Source organism: Urocitellus parryii, chromosome 2 (genome assembly GCF_045843805.1).
Source record: "Urocitellus parryii isolate mUroPar1 chromosome 2, mUroPar1.hap1, whole genome shotgun sequence".
In the NCBI taxonomy this organism is placed as follows: Eukaryota; Metazoa; Chordata; class Mammalia; order Rodentia; family Sciuridae; genus Urocitellus; species Urocitellus parryii.
Genome location: NC_135532.1, coordinates 96,245,744 through 96,259,567, shown reverse-complemented (window position 1 = coordinate 96,259,567; position 13,824 = coordinate 96,245,744). Strand labels below are relative to the sequence as shown.

The 13,824-nt window shown below is 35.4% G+C and overlaps 1 protein-coding gene across 3 annotated transcripts in view; it reads left to right on the top strand.

Annotated features, from left to right (window-relative positions):
- Mrpl3 (mitochondrial ribosomal protein L3) overlaps positions 1 to 13,331 on the top strand; it is a 53,433-nt gene extending 40,102 nt beyond the window's left edge. The window contains exons 9-11 of one of the 3 annotated variants that reach the window (XM_077795271.1): positions 356 to 433; positions 9,337 to 9,449; positions 11,912 to 13,331. In XM_077795271.1, the coding sequence (XP_077651397.1) occupies positions 356 to 433; positions 9,337 to 9,449; positions 11,912 to 11,951 (231 nt within the window). In that variant the 3' untranslated portion in view covers positions 11,952 to 13,331. Of the gene's footprint in view, positions 1 to 355; positions 434 to 6,785; positions 7,351 to 9,336; positions 9,450 to 11,243 lie in introns of those variants that run through there. The other 2 variants (XM_077795272.1, XM_077795270.1) reach the window with 2 other exon arrangements.
- Positions 13,332 to 13,824: the final 493 nt, after the last annotated feature.

Sequence of the window (13,824 nt, the reverse complement as noted above, 5' to 3'; positions counted from 1 at the left end):
GACAGGGTCTCACTAAGTTGCTTAGGATCTTTCTAAATTGCTGAGGCTGGCTTTGAACTTGTGATCCTCCTGCTTCAACCTTCTGGGTTCATGGGATTATAGGCATGCATCACCACATCCAGCCACATTTCTATTTTAAATGAGAATTTTCTATTTCTTCTGTAAGACATATCTGTTATGGTGTTATATTATAAATCATCAAATAGGATTTGAAGTTTTTCAGTTCTTTTTCAACATTTGAAGTGCTAATAATTTCATAGGTTACCTTCTCACCTTTTATAACATACTCCTTATTTTAATATAAGCATATTATCAAATTTTAATTTTTAAAGGTTGGTTTCATTTTATGTTTTAGGTGTGGAGAATAAACACAAAGCACAATATAATCTATGTAAATGGCTCTGTACCTGGACATACAAATTGTTTAGTAAAGGTATGTATAACTGTCTTTATTTTGTCTTGTTCATAGATGTGCCATAAATTCTCCTTTGACCCAAGTAGATGGGTGTTTTTCCAAATGTTTTCTTTTGCTTCTTAAAAGCACCTGGGGGTTGTGGGGGGGAGCATTACAGAGTAATCTTAAGTCCTTCGCCTATAAAAACAAGAACCTGTGAAAGAGTAGAGCTAGTACGTAAAAGGATCTTTAGGACTATAAAGAAAATATTAGGTATTAAACATATTAAAAAGATAGTGCACCACAATTAAGTGGGGTTCATACCAGGGATGCAGGGTTGGTTCAAAACTAGGAATAGTAGGAACATACCTCAACATTGTAAAAGCTATATATGCTAAACCCAAGGCCAGCATCATTCTAAATGGAGAAAAATTGAAAGCATTTTCTCAAAGACTGGAATAAGACAAGGATGTCCTCTTTCACCACTTCTATTCAACATCATCCTGGAAACTCTAGCCAGAGCAATTAGACAAAAGAAAGAAATTAAAGGGATACAAATAGGTAATATTGCCAATGACATGAGTCTGTATTTGGAAGATCCAAAAAATTCCACCAGAAAACTTCTAGAACTAATAAATGAATTCAGCAAAGTAGCAGTATATAAAATCAATACCCATAAATCAAATGCATTCCTGTACATCAGCAATGAATCCACAAAAAGAAATTAGGAAGACTACCCCATTCATGATTGCCTCAAAAAAAAAAATAAAATACCTGAGAATCAATCTAACAAAAGAGGTGAAAAGACCTCTACAATGAAAACTACAAAACACTAAAGAAAGAAATTGAAGAAAACCTCAGAAGATGGAAAGATCTCCCATTCTCCTGGATAAGCAAAATTAATATTGTCAAAATGGCCATATTACCAAAATCGTTATAGAGATTTGATGCAATTCCTATTAAAATCCCAATGACTTTCATCATAGAAATAGAAAAGGTAATCATAAAATTTATCTGGAAAAATAAGAGATCCAGAATAGCTAAAGCAATACTTAGCAAGAAAAGTGAAGCAGGAAGCATCACAATGCCAGACCTTAAACTATACTGCAGAGCTACAGTAACAAAACTGGCATGGTACTGGCACCAAAATAGACTAGTAAACCAGTATTATAGAATAGAGGACATAGAGATAAACCCACATAAATACAGTTAAGTCATACTAGAAAAAGGTGCCAAAAACATTCACTGAAGAAAAGATAGCCTATTCAACAAATGGTGCTGGCAAAACTGGAAATCCATATGTAGCAAAATGAAATTAAACCTCTCTCTCTCACCCTGCACAAAAATCAACTCAAAGTGGATCAAAGACTTAGGCACCAGAACAGAGACCCTGTGCCTAATACAATAAAAAATTAGGCCCAAATTTTCACCATGTTGGCCTAGGATCCGACCTCCTTAACAAGACTTCTAAAGCATAAGTAAAATCAAGAATCAATAAATGGAATGGATTAAAATTAAAAAGCTTCTCAGCAAAGGAAACAATCAATAACATGAGGAGAGAGCCTACAGCCTAGGAGAAAATCTTTACCACATGCACCTTCAATAAAGCATTAATCTCTAGAATAAAGAATTCAAAAAACTTAGCACCAAAAAACAAATAACCCAATCAATAAATGGGCTAAGGAACTGAACAGACACTTCTCAGAAGAAGAAATATAGTCGGTCAACAAATATATGAAAAACTATTCAACATCTCTAGCAATTAGAGAAATGCAAATCAAAACTAAGATTTCATCTTCTGTCAGAATGGCAACAATAAATATTGGCAAGGATATGGGGGGAAAAGGTACACTCATACATTACTGGAGGGATTACAAATTGGTGCTACCACTTTGGAAAGCAGTATGGAGATTCCTCAGAAAACTTGGAATGGAACCACCATTTGACCCAGCTATCCCACTTCTTGATTTATACCCAAAGGACTTAAAATCAGCATAGTACAGTAATGCAGCCACATCAATGTTTATAGCAGCTCAATTCACAATAGCTAAATTATGGAACCAACCTCGATGTCCTTCGATGGATGAATGAATAAAGGAGATGTGGTATATATACAATGGAATATTACTCAGCTATAAAGAAGAATTAAATTATGACATTTGGCAGTAAATGGATAGAGTTGGAGAATATCTTGTTAAGCAAAATAAGCCAGTTCCAAAAAAAAGTACAAATGTTTTCTCATGTATAACTAATTTAAAAAAATTAAAAATTTTTTTAAAAGGAAGATATTAAACTATTGCCAAAATATCAATGTATTTCTGTTCTTCCCCCCCAAAAAACAATAGTTTTTATTTTTTGAGAGTTATTTTGACAGAGAAACTAGAAATGTGTGAATTGGGAATTACAGAGTCCATCCAGAAAGGTGGATAGAGGTGAACACTTTAGTAAATAACAGTTTAGTAATTAGTGCTATCACTGCTGATTACATCATTAAGTGTTTTCCTAAAATATGTATTTTTATTTTAGAAAAATTCAAAAAGTAAAGAAAAACACCAGACATGTTGTACAGATGAATTTGAAGAAAAAACTATTTAACTCTCAGCAACTTATTCCCATCAAATAAAATACAAAATTATTATTCCATCTGGGATTTAGGCCAACATAATCCAAATTCTGTCACTTCTGAGTTTTGAGTATTCTGTTCTGAAAATAAATTTGTAGTAGAAGTGATGTCAGTTATTTCTAGAAGTACACTCTTCGTTTATTTTCTAATAGCCATGGAAAGAAAAAAACCTCAGGGTTAGTGTGTTGGCATTTTTTTGTTTTGTATTTTTGTGATACTGGGGATTGAACTTCTATATCCCCAGCCCTTTTTATTTTATTTATTTATTTTTTAAATTTTGAGTCAGGTTCCTACTAAGTTGTCCAGACTGGATTCTAACTTGGGCTCCTCCTACTTCTACTGTATCTTGGATTATTAGGCATGTGCCACCATGACCAGCTAAACCTCAGTTTTCTTAAATTGGGTGTTTCGTTATATATTTTCTCATTTCTAAAGTGGGTTCCATTACTAGCATAAAATATATATTTTTTAAATCTTACAGTAATTAAGTTTTGCTTTTTAAAAATCCCTTTCTGAAATACATCTTGCTTAGATTATTCTCATTTACTTTAAAGAAAAAAATTTATTGATGAATTTTTACAGATTTTTATTTTTTCCCTGAGTTTTCATGTTTCAAAGTAAGCTTTCAGTCCCTAATAATCCAGTCATATATAACATTTTAAGCTTCATAATTCAGTGTATCCCTAGCTCTACATTCCAGATTTGTTACAGGATATGAAAACCAAAGCTTAATATAGGAAGAAAAAAATGATTACTTTCCGCAATAAGATTATACTGGATAGCACATTAATCTTTGAATATTCTCACGTATTCCTTTTCTGCCCGAGTGCACACCAGGTTCTCCAATGGCTTTCTAGCTGACCCTCACCACTGCTGGGACTTCATAGGCCGCATAACCCCTTTGACCCCAGCAGGAGGAATAGGTCAACTGTTTGGGAAAACTATACTACATACAATGCTATTCTGGTCTCTTTGTTACAAATGGTTTATAACCAGCAATACTAATTAGTCATATTTACCATCCACTTCAATAAATGATTGCTTCCAAAAACTCTATCCACTTTGTTAACCGATGATGGTTTGCTCTTATGAAAAGTATTCGGTAGGCACACTGAAGGCTAGAAAGAGGAGTCTGAATATATTTTGACACTTAGCTACATCCCCAGACTAACTCTTAATACTTCGTGTTTTTATATAAAATTGATCTCAATTCCTTGTCATTGTAAAATTGTTTCCATCTTTTTATACTTTTTTATATATATTTGTAGTTTTAGTGCATTATAGTTTTACATAATAGTGGGGTTCATTTTTTATATTTATAAATGCATAGCTAGTTTATTTTCTACCTTTTTTAAGATTTGAATTACTACTTTTCATTTGTATCATAAATTTTCTTATAAAATCAAAAAATAAATAAATATATTTTGAGAAATGTCTACAGTTAACACTTGAAAATATATTAACAACAACCCTCTTTCAATAAAAAAAGAAAAAAACTTTTGAGACATGTTGCTAAATAATTGTCTATTGTCTGTCCCAAAGGTTAATATGTGGGTTTGGGGGAATATCTTTTGTGTATGCTTTTTAAATATCAACTGCTTCCTGAGTCTTTTCACTCTATTATTTCTATTCCAGTGAAAGCAGGTGAAGGCCCCCCCCCCCCCGCCGCCTTAGTAGTGGGGATTGAGCAGTTGGCTGGGGGCAGACAAATTTATTAACATTGCCTCACGCCTCACTTCTCAGGAAGTTTGCTGCTTCGCAGTTCTGGGCTGCCAATAACTTTTGCTTTTGAGATTCTAAAGTTAGTAAAGGTAGTCTAAGGAATGACCAACCTGTTTAGTTAGCATGAGTGCTTTCTTTATTGCTGTTTTGATTCAATGAATCTATTAAGAGAACCTAAAGAGGACTGAGGCTGTGGCTCAATGGTAGAGCACTTGTCTAGCACGTGTAAGGCATTGAGTTCGATCCTCAGCGGAAGGAAGGGAGGGAGGGAGGGAGGAATTGTGTCCATCTACAACTAAAAAAAGAAATAAAATTTAAAAAATAAATAAAAAAGAACCTAAAATTTCTCAGAAAAAAGACAAATTATACCCCATTTAATTCAATTGTATGTCAAGCTCATTGTATTGTCATGTGCAACTAATAAAAAAATTTTAAAAAGAGAACCTAAAGAAGTATTATTTCCACATGATGTGCTATATGTTATTAAATACTACTTGTTTATGTTTGTTCTTGTGTCCTAATACAGAATTGAAGTTTATTTCCATATTTGCTTGGTTTTAAAGGATGCGAACTAGGTTGCCAGAAGTCAGAAATGTAAAATGAAGGGGATGAATAGTTGAAAGACTCTTGGCAAAGGCAGGGAAACAGTAAAGCCAGGGTAAAATTACAGAAAAATACAGACCATTCAGTCTTATACCCTTATTAAAGATGGACTGGAGACTTGGCTTTCAATTTTAGAATCACCAAGACAGAAATATGTACATGAGATATCATGTTTCAAATCAGTAAGTTATAGTACTGTAGCATTTATACTTAGAATATATTATCAGTGTTTCTGTTGTCTAAAATATTCCCCCAGTTAAGTGTTATTGGTATTTTTTTCCTACTTAAGGGCCAACCCAAAATTAGTGAATTAGAAAATAATAAACAAGTTTATTTTCTTCTGGGCAACTTTACTGATCATTTCTTGGAATAATTTTAATGAGAGAGATTAAAATAAACCAAATTTTTTATATTTGTTCAGAGCAGCTGTGTAGTTACTTCAACTAAATTATTCATTTCTTAATTGCCAAAATGAATATGCCTTATTTTATTCTGTGTATATAATTACATGTTTTTTTAAATTTCTTTCTCAATAAAAACTATGGAATGAGTCAGAAGCTTTGAAGAACCCAATAATTTTTCTAAAACTAAAACCAAACATTCTAGATCATGTCAATATCAGTACTAAATTATGAAATCATAGGCATAATTAGAATTTTTTAGAACATACAGAGTTAAAATCTATCATAGAGATATCAGTTCCTTATTGTTTTTGCTAAATATTATTCTCTTTAACTTCTCAGTAAGAATGCCATTTACTAAATATAAGCTAATTTTCTAAATAAAAGGTGACATTTTTAGTTATGTATTCTTAGATTAACAAAAATGCTAGTAAATTTTATGTTTTAAAATCTCAGCTCAAAAAAATATTCTATAAAATGTAGAAAATAAATTTATAAAAATAGACAATGTAAGTAAATAATAAAATGGGTAATTGTTAGGTATCAGGTTTATAGTTTATATCAGCTCTTTATATTTGAAAAGTGAATCTGGATGTAGTTTATATTTGAGTAGTAATCTTAAAATATGATTTAACTATTGGACAGTTAATTTATGTTATGATAAAATATAAATTGATAGTAGGTGATTTTATTCTTATGAGGTAGCTGATTAACTAGAGTGAGATTGTTCTCTGTCATTGGATTAACTAGATTTATTGGAATTAAAAAGAATGCATTGATTACGTTCTTTTTACTGTGCATATGTAATAGTTGTCATTTGTATCCAAAAATAATGTAGGAAAACATAATCTTTGGTCATAAATAATAGGTAAATATACTACCTCCTCCATCCTCCCCCAATAATAGGTAAAATAGACTACCTTCTCCCTACCTGAATGTAGGTCTTGTACATGCTAGGCAACTAATCCCCAGCACCATTACCCTACCATTAAGTAGCTTAATTGGTAGCACTTATTAATAAATTTTTGCCTTCTCCCCCCAGATCAGAGATTCTCATCTGCCTGCATATAAGGATTTCAGTAAAAATTTACCATTCCCTACTTATTTTCCTGATGGAGATGAAGAAGAACTACCAGAAGATTTGTATGATGAAAACGTGTTTCAGCCCACTGCACCTTCTATTACATTTGCCTAACTCATTGGACATGGCAGAATCTTACATATTCTGTGAAATTTAATGAGCCAAAGCAGTAATATTATATACTTCTTTTTTAGTCACAACAATACTATACCTGTCATCTTTGTCAAAGGGCATAAATATATCACTTACCCCAACTGAATTTTTTTAGAAAAATTCCCACATTAAATAAACCAGTTAAGTAGCTTGCATTTGCCAAATTGACAGTTTGTATATTAGCAAAATATTTGTAGTTTGTGGACTTCATTTTTTTTTAACTACATATTTCCTGAACTGTCTTACAGTGTTTATAAATTTAACTTTCATTAAAGATTCATCATTGTTTGTAAAGGGATGATTGTGAAACAGAAAGCCATATGGGGACTATGGTGTGACCTATTTGGATAAATAAACATTATCCTAAAATTTATTTTTTGCTTTTCTTCTACATTTTAGATCCTTAAAGGGAGATAGATTTTTACTTAAATTAAACACTTCTGTTACCAATCAGAACTGTGGATAGGGAATACAGAGTCCAAGCACTGCCTGCTTATCTCTGGAGCCCCGCCAATGCTGTTGAGCAATTTTGAATGTAGAGACAATTCATTTCTCAGTGGTACAGCCCTCTCGGGTTTTGATTTGAGCTTGAACCGATTTACTACCTCAGATTTTGTCTTGAAGTGGAGAACCTTTTTGTAACTGAACTTCATTCAATTAGACAATTGTTCCCACATACTTCATGTTAACTGAAAGTAATAGGGAAAATACCGAACCTTATATAATTTTGTACTTCAGGCAAACCAACTGATCAGACATCTGCTTTAAAGTTGCACCAAGTATTGGTCATCATCTTCCTTTCTAGGTCGCTTCCTGCTCCCACTACCTGCTGGGGTAGTGGAAACCTAAATAAATGCGAATATTGATTTGTCCTGTCTCCACAAAGGCACAGGTAGTGGTGAATCCGGAGATGTCAATTGTCACACTAAACTCAGTGAAAGCATTTCTTACACATGACAAACGTAAGGGTATATTTACAAGAATAATAAGTATTTCAGAGTCAATTGTAGTGCTTTTTCAAACCTTCAATGCTTAAGTTCAGACAAGGACTAGAATCTAAGGATGACTTCCATGGCTTCTTTCCACAAGTAAATTTGAATGAAATCTGAACTATGGTCTGTTTTTCTTTTTTTTAGTGTAAGAAGAGTTAGAACACAGTCATACACATAAGCAATCAAGGGTTCCTGATGTTACAAAGTAATTTCCACCAGTCTGCAGGAGCATTCACATTCAGCAGCTTATTTTGATTGTTTCAGTAGTTGAAAGAACCACCCTTTGAAAATAGATGTGTCAAAATGAGAGCCTTGGGCTGGGGATGTGGCTCAAGCCGTATTGCGCTCGCCTGGCATGCTCATGGCACTGGGTTTGGTCCTCAGTACCACATAAAAAATAAAAGATGTTGTGTCCACTGAAAACTAAAAAATAAATATTAAAAAAATTCTCCCTCTCTCTCTCTAAAAAAAAAAAAAAAGAGTGCCTTTCCTGTTTCTGGCAAAGCTGGACCTTCATCCTAAGTCACTGTGTCACAGTGAAAACCCAATATGGGAGGAAAGAACAGCATTCGGATTACTGACCTGCACCTGTTTGGGGGACCTGGGACAAGTAGACTGTGATTGCCTTTAAATGTTTGTGTTACTTAGAGTAGAAACACAAAGTCAGCTTCTTGTGGCATTGAGTCTTGTAAAATTGTCTCCCAATCTGCAGTGTGATGTCCTCCCACCTTGTTTGCTTTTTCATGGCTGATTCTCTTGGTAGAATATGCATTACTCCAAAAATGTTCACCGCTGTTTTGCCTGAATTCCACCACCATGGAAGTTCTCCCCACTTTTGCGGAACTGTGGCTAGAACTACGTGCTTTTATAAATAGATTTAGAGTGGAGCAGTTTAGTGATGAGGTAGGACGTGTTGCTAATACTGTTTTGCTGAACTGCTGAACCCAGAAACATTTGAAGACAGGCAGACAAAGTAGTAGGTCACCATGCTGTGAGGCTGCCTTGGGCAGGAATAGTGCCATTTCATGGCTTCCTGTTTTCTATATAGGAAGAAGAACTTTACAACAGACACTGTCCAGTTAGTCACAACAAACCATTCCAATTTTACTGCTGTATGTGACAATAGTCTGAAAGCATGCCTTACCAGACAGATGATGACTGCCATTCAGATTCTGCCTCCAGCAATTGCCTAGGGTTCCCTGAAATGGGAGGACTCAAAGTATCCTTTGGCCCCTCAGAAAACAGCCAGAGGACTAAGTATGCAAGGTCGCCAGCCCCAATTTCATCATTTGCTTTTCTGCTTTTAAATGCTATTTGCAAGGAACTTATAGCAGTCTGTGTCACATGTTGTTTTTCATTCTTTTTAGATTAATGAAGTGGTTTGCTCAAGTTGGATGGGCCAAATTAATGAATGCAGTTTGTATCATCAAAAAAAGCAAATCAATGATTTTCAACTGGCCAAAGAATCTTGGTATAGGAGGTATGTGAGGAAATAATGTGAGGTCAGTAATCCAAATGCTGGTCTTTCCTCCCACATTGGGTTTTCACTATGACACAGTGACTTAGGATGAAGGTCCAGCTTTGCCAGAAACATTTTGACACATCTGTTTTCAAAGAGTGGTTCTTTCAACTACTGAAACAATCAAAATAAGTGCTGAATATGAATGCTCCTCCTACAGACTGGTGTAATCTTGATTCTCCAAAAGCAGACTATAAGCACCAAGTGTATTTGGGGGCATTTAGAAAATGTGTTGTTTTGAAGGGAAAAAAAGATAAGACATCCATCAAGTTTTGACATTACACTGAATTTGTTTTATTTGGGAAGTCCTGACAAAGATACATGGATGACTGTATTAATGGGACTGTGTCAGAAAGGAATAATAATAAATGGATTCTGTGAGCATCTAACATAAATTTCCTTACCTAAAGTAGTGGTGTTTAAATGATGAAGCAAAGATGGCATCAGAGCCACGGGCTGACTGTCCATTTTATTCTAACTGCCAAAGCATGGAATCTGATCTTACTGCTCTGTGATCTTCCCCTCCCCAAACTTTTCACAAGTTGCTAATAACAGCTAGTCTGCTGCTAAAATATCATCATCAGTGAAGGAACAGAGGTGACAATATCCACAGAGGAAATTAATATTTAGGAAAACATAAATCAAAGCTGAAGGAATAGACGAAAGAAAGAAAGAAAAATCGGTAAAATAAACAAGTAAGGCTGGTGGGGTAGCTCAGTGGTAGAACACTGGCCTAGTATGTACAAGGCCCTGGGTTCCCAAGCCCTGGGTTTAGTCCCCAGCACTGAAGAAAAAATTAAAAAAAAAAAAAGGAAAGAATCTGTTATATTAAAAAAATTAGTTTCCTGTATGTCAAATAGGCAGCATCTCCTCACTTAGCTCATTTCCCTTTCCCTAGTCCTTAAGTAAGCAATGAGGAAGACTCTGCTATGAGAGAGTTGACTTGATGATCCAAAATCCTATTAGACAACACTTACCACAAAGGCTCAAGGTTCTGTGGCCCAGGAGCCATGAAGACTCACATTTAGAATGAGGTCAAGAGGAGGCAAAGAACACCTTAGACACAGGTAATCTCCACAGTGGTTCACAGAGGTACTAAGTGTTACCTTCACCTGATACAGTTCACTCTGACTGCAAATTAACACCTCACAGCTTTTAAAACCGCAAGCCAATGTTTCCAGAATCTTGGTGGGTGGGGAAGGATCCAGATTCTGGTTTTCAAATCTCCTCAGGTAATACCAATGTACAGTCAAAAGGCTAAAAACCACTCACCTAAGTCAATATGCTGTACGGACAGACAAGGGATTTATGGAACCCAGGCCAGTTCATTGGGAATCTCCCTACAGCAATTCAAATTGGAGAAATTTTTATAAAAATGTAATAAGAATAACATTGTATATGTATAGTACTTTGCATTTTTTTGTTCTTGTGAGAGTATTCTTTTGGGAAAATGCCCAACATCCTGTAAAACTATAAAGTGTTAGGTATATCATCAAGTGTGTTAGAACAAAACAAGCAGGGCAAAAGGACAAGGACTTGTTAGTGGCTGACAAAAACCTTTATTTTGAAGTGTTATTTAATCTCATACGTAAATATGTGTTGTATTGGTTTTGGTTGCTTTTAGAAATGTGTTACTCTATACTTCAGTATCTTGAATCAATGATCACCAGTGAAACAAGTAGTCAATCTTAACTTGCCTGAAGTTTCAAAATTACCAGTATCATATTTGCTCTTTTACTTCTTTGTCTTGTCCAGCATTTGCAGCAAGTATCAAAAATTTAGGAAGAATTGAAAAAGAATCTGTGCAACTTGACTTCTTCTTCTAAAAATTAGGCCAGATCAAGACTACTATTTTTCTTTTTATTGCCAAAATGCTTTAGACATCTTTGGAAAAGCTGGCATGAAGGTAGAGAATCCTGAGTGTGGGGTGACATTACACCAGCAGATCCTACGAGTGGACTTAACCATTGAATCCTCCCTCCCAGGCCTCATCAGGGGCCCCTCTCCCTTAGGACCTGAAGATAGAAGTCAATCCATGTGGCATGTCATGGTATCAGATGTTTTGCACGTAGTTACTCACATAATCCTCAGCCATCCTGCCAGGCGGTTATTATCTCTGCTTTATAGATGAGCACTTTGAGACTTAGAGATTATGTAATTTTTCCAAATATATAGTAAGCGGCTAGTCTAGAAAACACTGAAGTTCCCCTTAGCATTCCAAGTTTGAGCCCCAGCTTCCATTCACTCAGGTTTTCTACTCATTCTGGTAAACAACCACTGAGTAAAGCCTTCTCTTCAGCTGTAGGAAGACAGTAGGCATGGCTTAGGCAAATTTTCCTGGAGTTCTTCATGCATCAGAAAGAAAAGGTGTGCATCACGAAAGTTACATACCCCACTTTTCACCTTTCTCCCATCACCTACAGTGGAAAGGGAGCTGCAAGAAGATTGGTTTACCAGCACTAGCCTTCTTCAGAGGACAAAGGAAGGGAACTTGTGGGGCACAGCGGTTCACAAAGGCAAGTCTTACATTGGCTGCGTGCTACAACCTCACAGCTTTTAAAAACCCAGTCCAACGTTTCCAGAATCTTGAAGGGCTGGGAAGGACTCAGACTCCTAATAGAGTGTGAGGAAAAATGGAACTTGAATATGGGGTAGTTGACCACTGGAATGTGAAACTCTGGTTCATGTTATTCCTGTTTATAGTTGAGTGAAATCGATGTGTCTATCAGCACTCTTCACCATCCTCAAAGAAGGTTGAGTATATATTTGAGGGTTTGCCGGCTGTTGATGGCAAACAGAAAATATGGATAAAAATTTCTGCCCTTTCACTCCAGGTTGCTGGTCAAGAGAATTTTAGTAGCCTCACAGTCAACTCCAAAACCAGATCTAAGCCAGGGTTTTGAGCTTGACTAATAGATATTGACTACACCTGCAAATACCTTCAGGCAATAACACATTATATGAAACCTTCTTTAAGAAAACAAATCCGGAGTTTCAAGAGTATCAACAAGATCACATCAACTACAACTGCTGAGCTATTTTTCTCGAAAATAAGAATAAGTGTCTGAACTTTTCAAGATGTGAGAGCTGAAGGTTCCACCATTTCTCCACAGAGATTTTACCATTCCTTTTTCGCTCATCTGCCTGTGGAATTATTTGTCTGATCAAGGTCTGGGTCTTCCTTGTTACCTCCTAGGCTCTTATATTGAGAAAAGCATAGTTTTCTGTTTTTACTGAGATGATAAAAAAAAAAATAAATTCAGAAAACCCACTGCATGAGTAAATACAGAATCACGAAAAAAAATCATATGGGCTTAATGCCTAGTTTGATTATTTTATTTGTTTTTAAAACTCTTATAAAGAAAAGAAGGCATAAAATTTATTATATGCCTAAGGCCTAGATATATTAGATTACCCCTGTTTGATTTCAAGAGGACACCAAATAAAAGGAATAATGAGATTTTTTAAATTAAAAATAAGTTTTATTTTGTATTATGAAGATAATGTTTATTAGAGAAAATTAGAAAACAGAAGTTAAATCAAAGATAAACTTCATGATCCCATCGTGCCGTTTACTGACTGGTGACATTTTGTAGAACTTAGATCTATAGATGTATATGTATGTAAAATAGAATTATACTATGCATGTTATTTTGTAGATTTCTTAACTCTACAATACATTTGTTCAATGTCATTAGGTCTGTTTTGGGGGGGATAGGGTTTTGTTTCATTTTTGTGATTAGAAGCAGTGTTATGATGGAGGGCTTCACAGCTTCTTTAAAAGTTTCTTGGACATTATTTTCTTGAGTAAATTTCTGCAAATAAAAAGACTGGATTAAGGAATATGTGAGACTGAGTTGCTCCTCAGAAAGATTGTACCAAGTTAAATGTTTTCAAAGTCTCCTCTATTTACTGAAAAAAAAAAAAATATTGGGTCCCCACTCTCTGCCATGAGACGTGCATGGACTTCCCCCTTAAGCCTTCACTTCCTTACCTAATTTCTTTCTCAGCTTGCTGGGGTGACAAGGCCTAGCCCTCATTTCACTTTTCTCCCTCATACTGCCAAGGTACCGCCATACCAACTTGGGACTTCCTGAATCATGAGAATGGGCTAATGCTCTGGATGAAGTTATTAGGCCACTAAGTACCAAGCGGGAAGGAATGCAAAAGCACCCCTCACTTCAGCTGTGGATAGTGTTAAGTACAAGTATCTCCATCAGGAGCCATTCAGAGCCTCGGGAAGAATACATCCCTACTCAGCCAGGTGGCAGAGGCTGGCCTGCTGGTGGAAGATGGTGTTCCATGGGGCGGTACTGCAGCAGCACCAACACTTTAC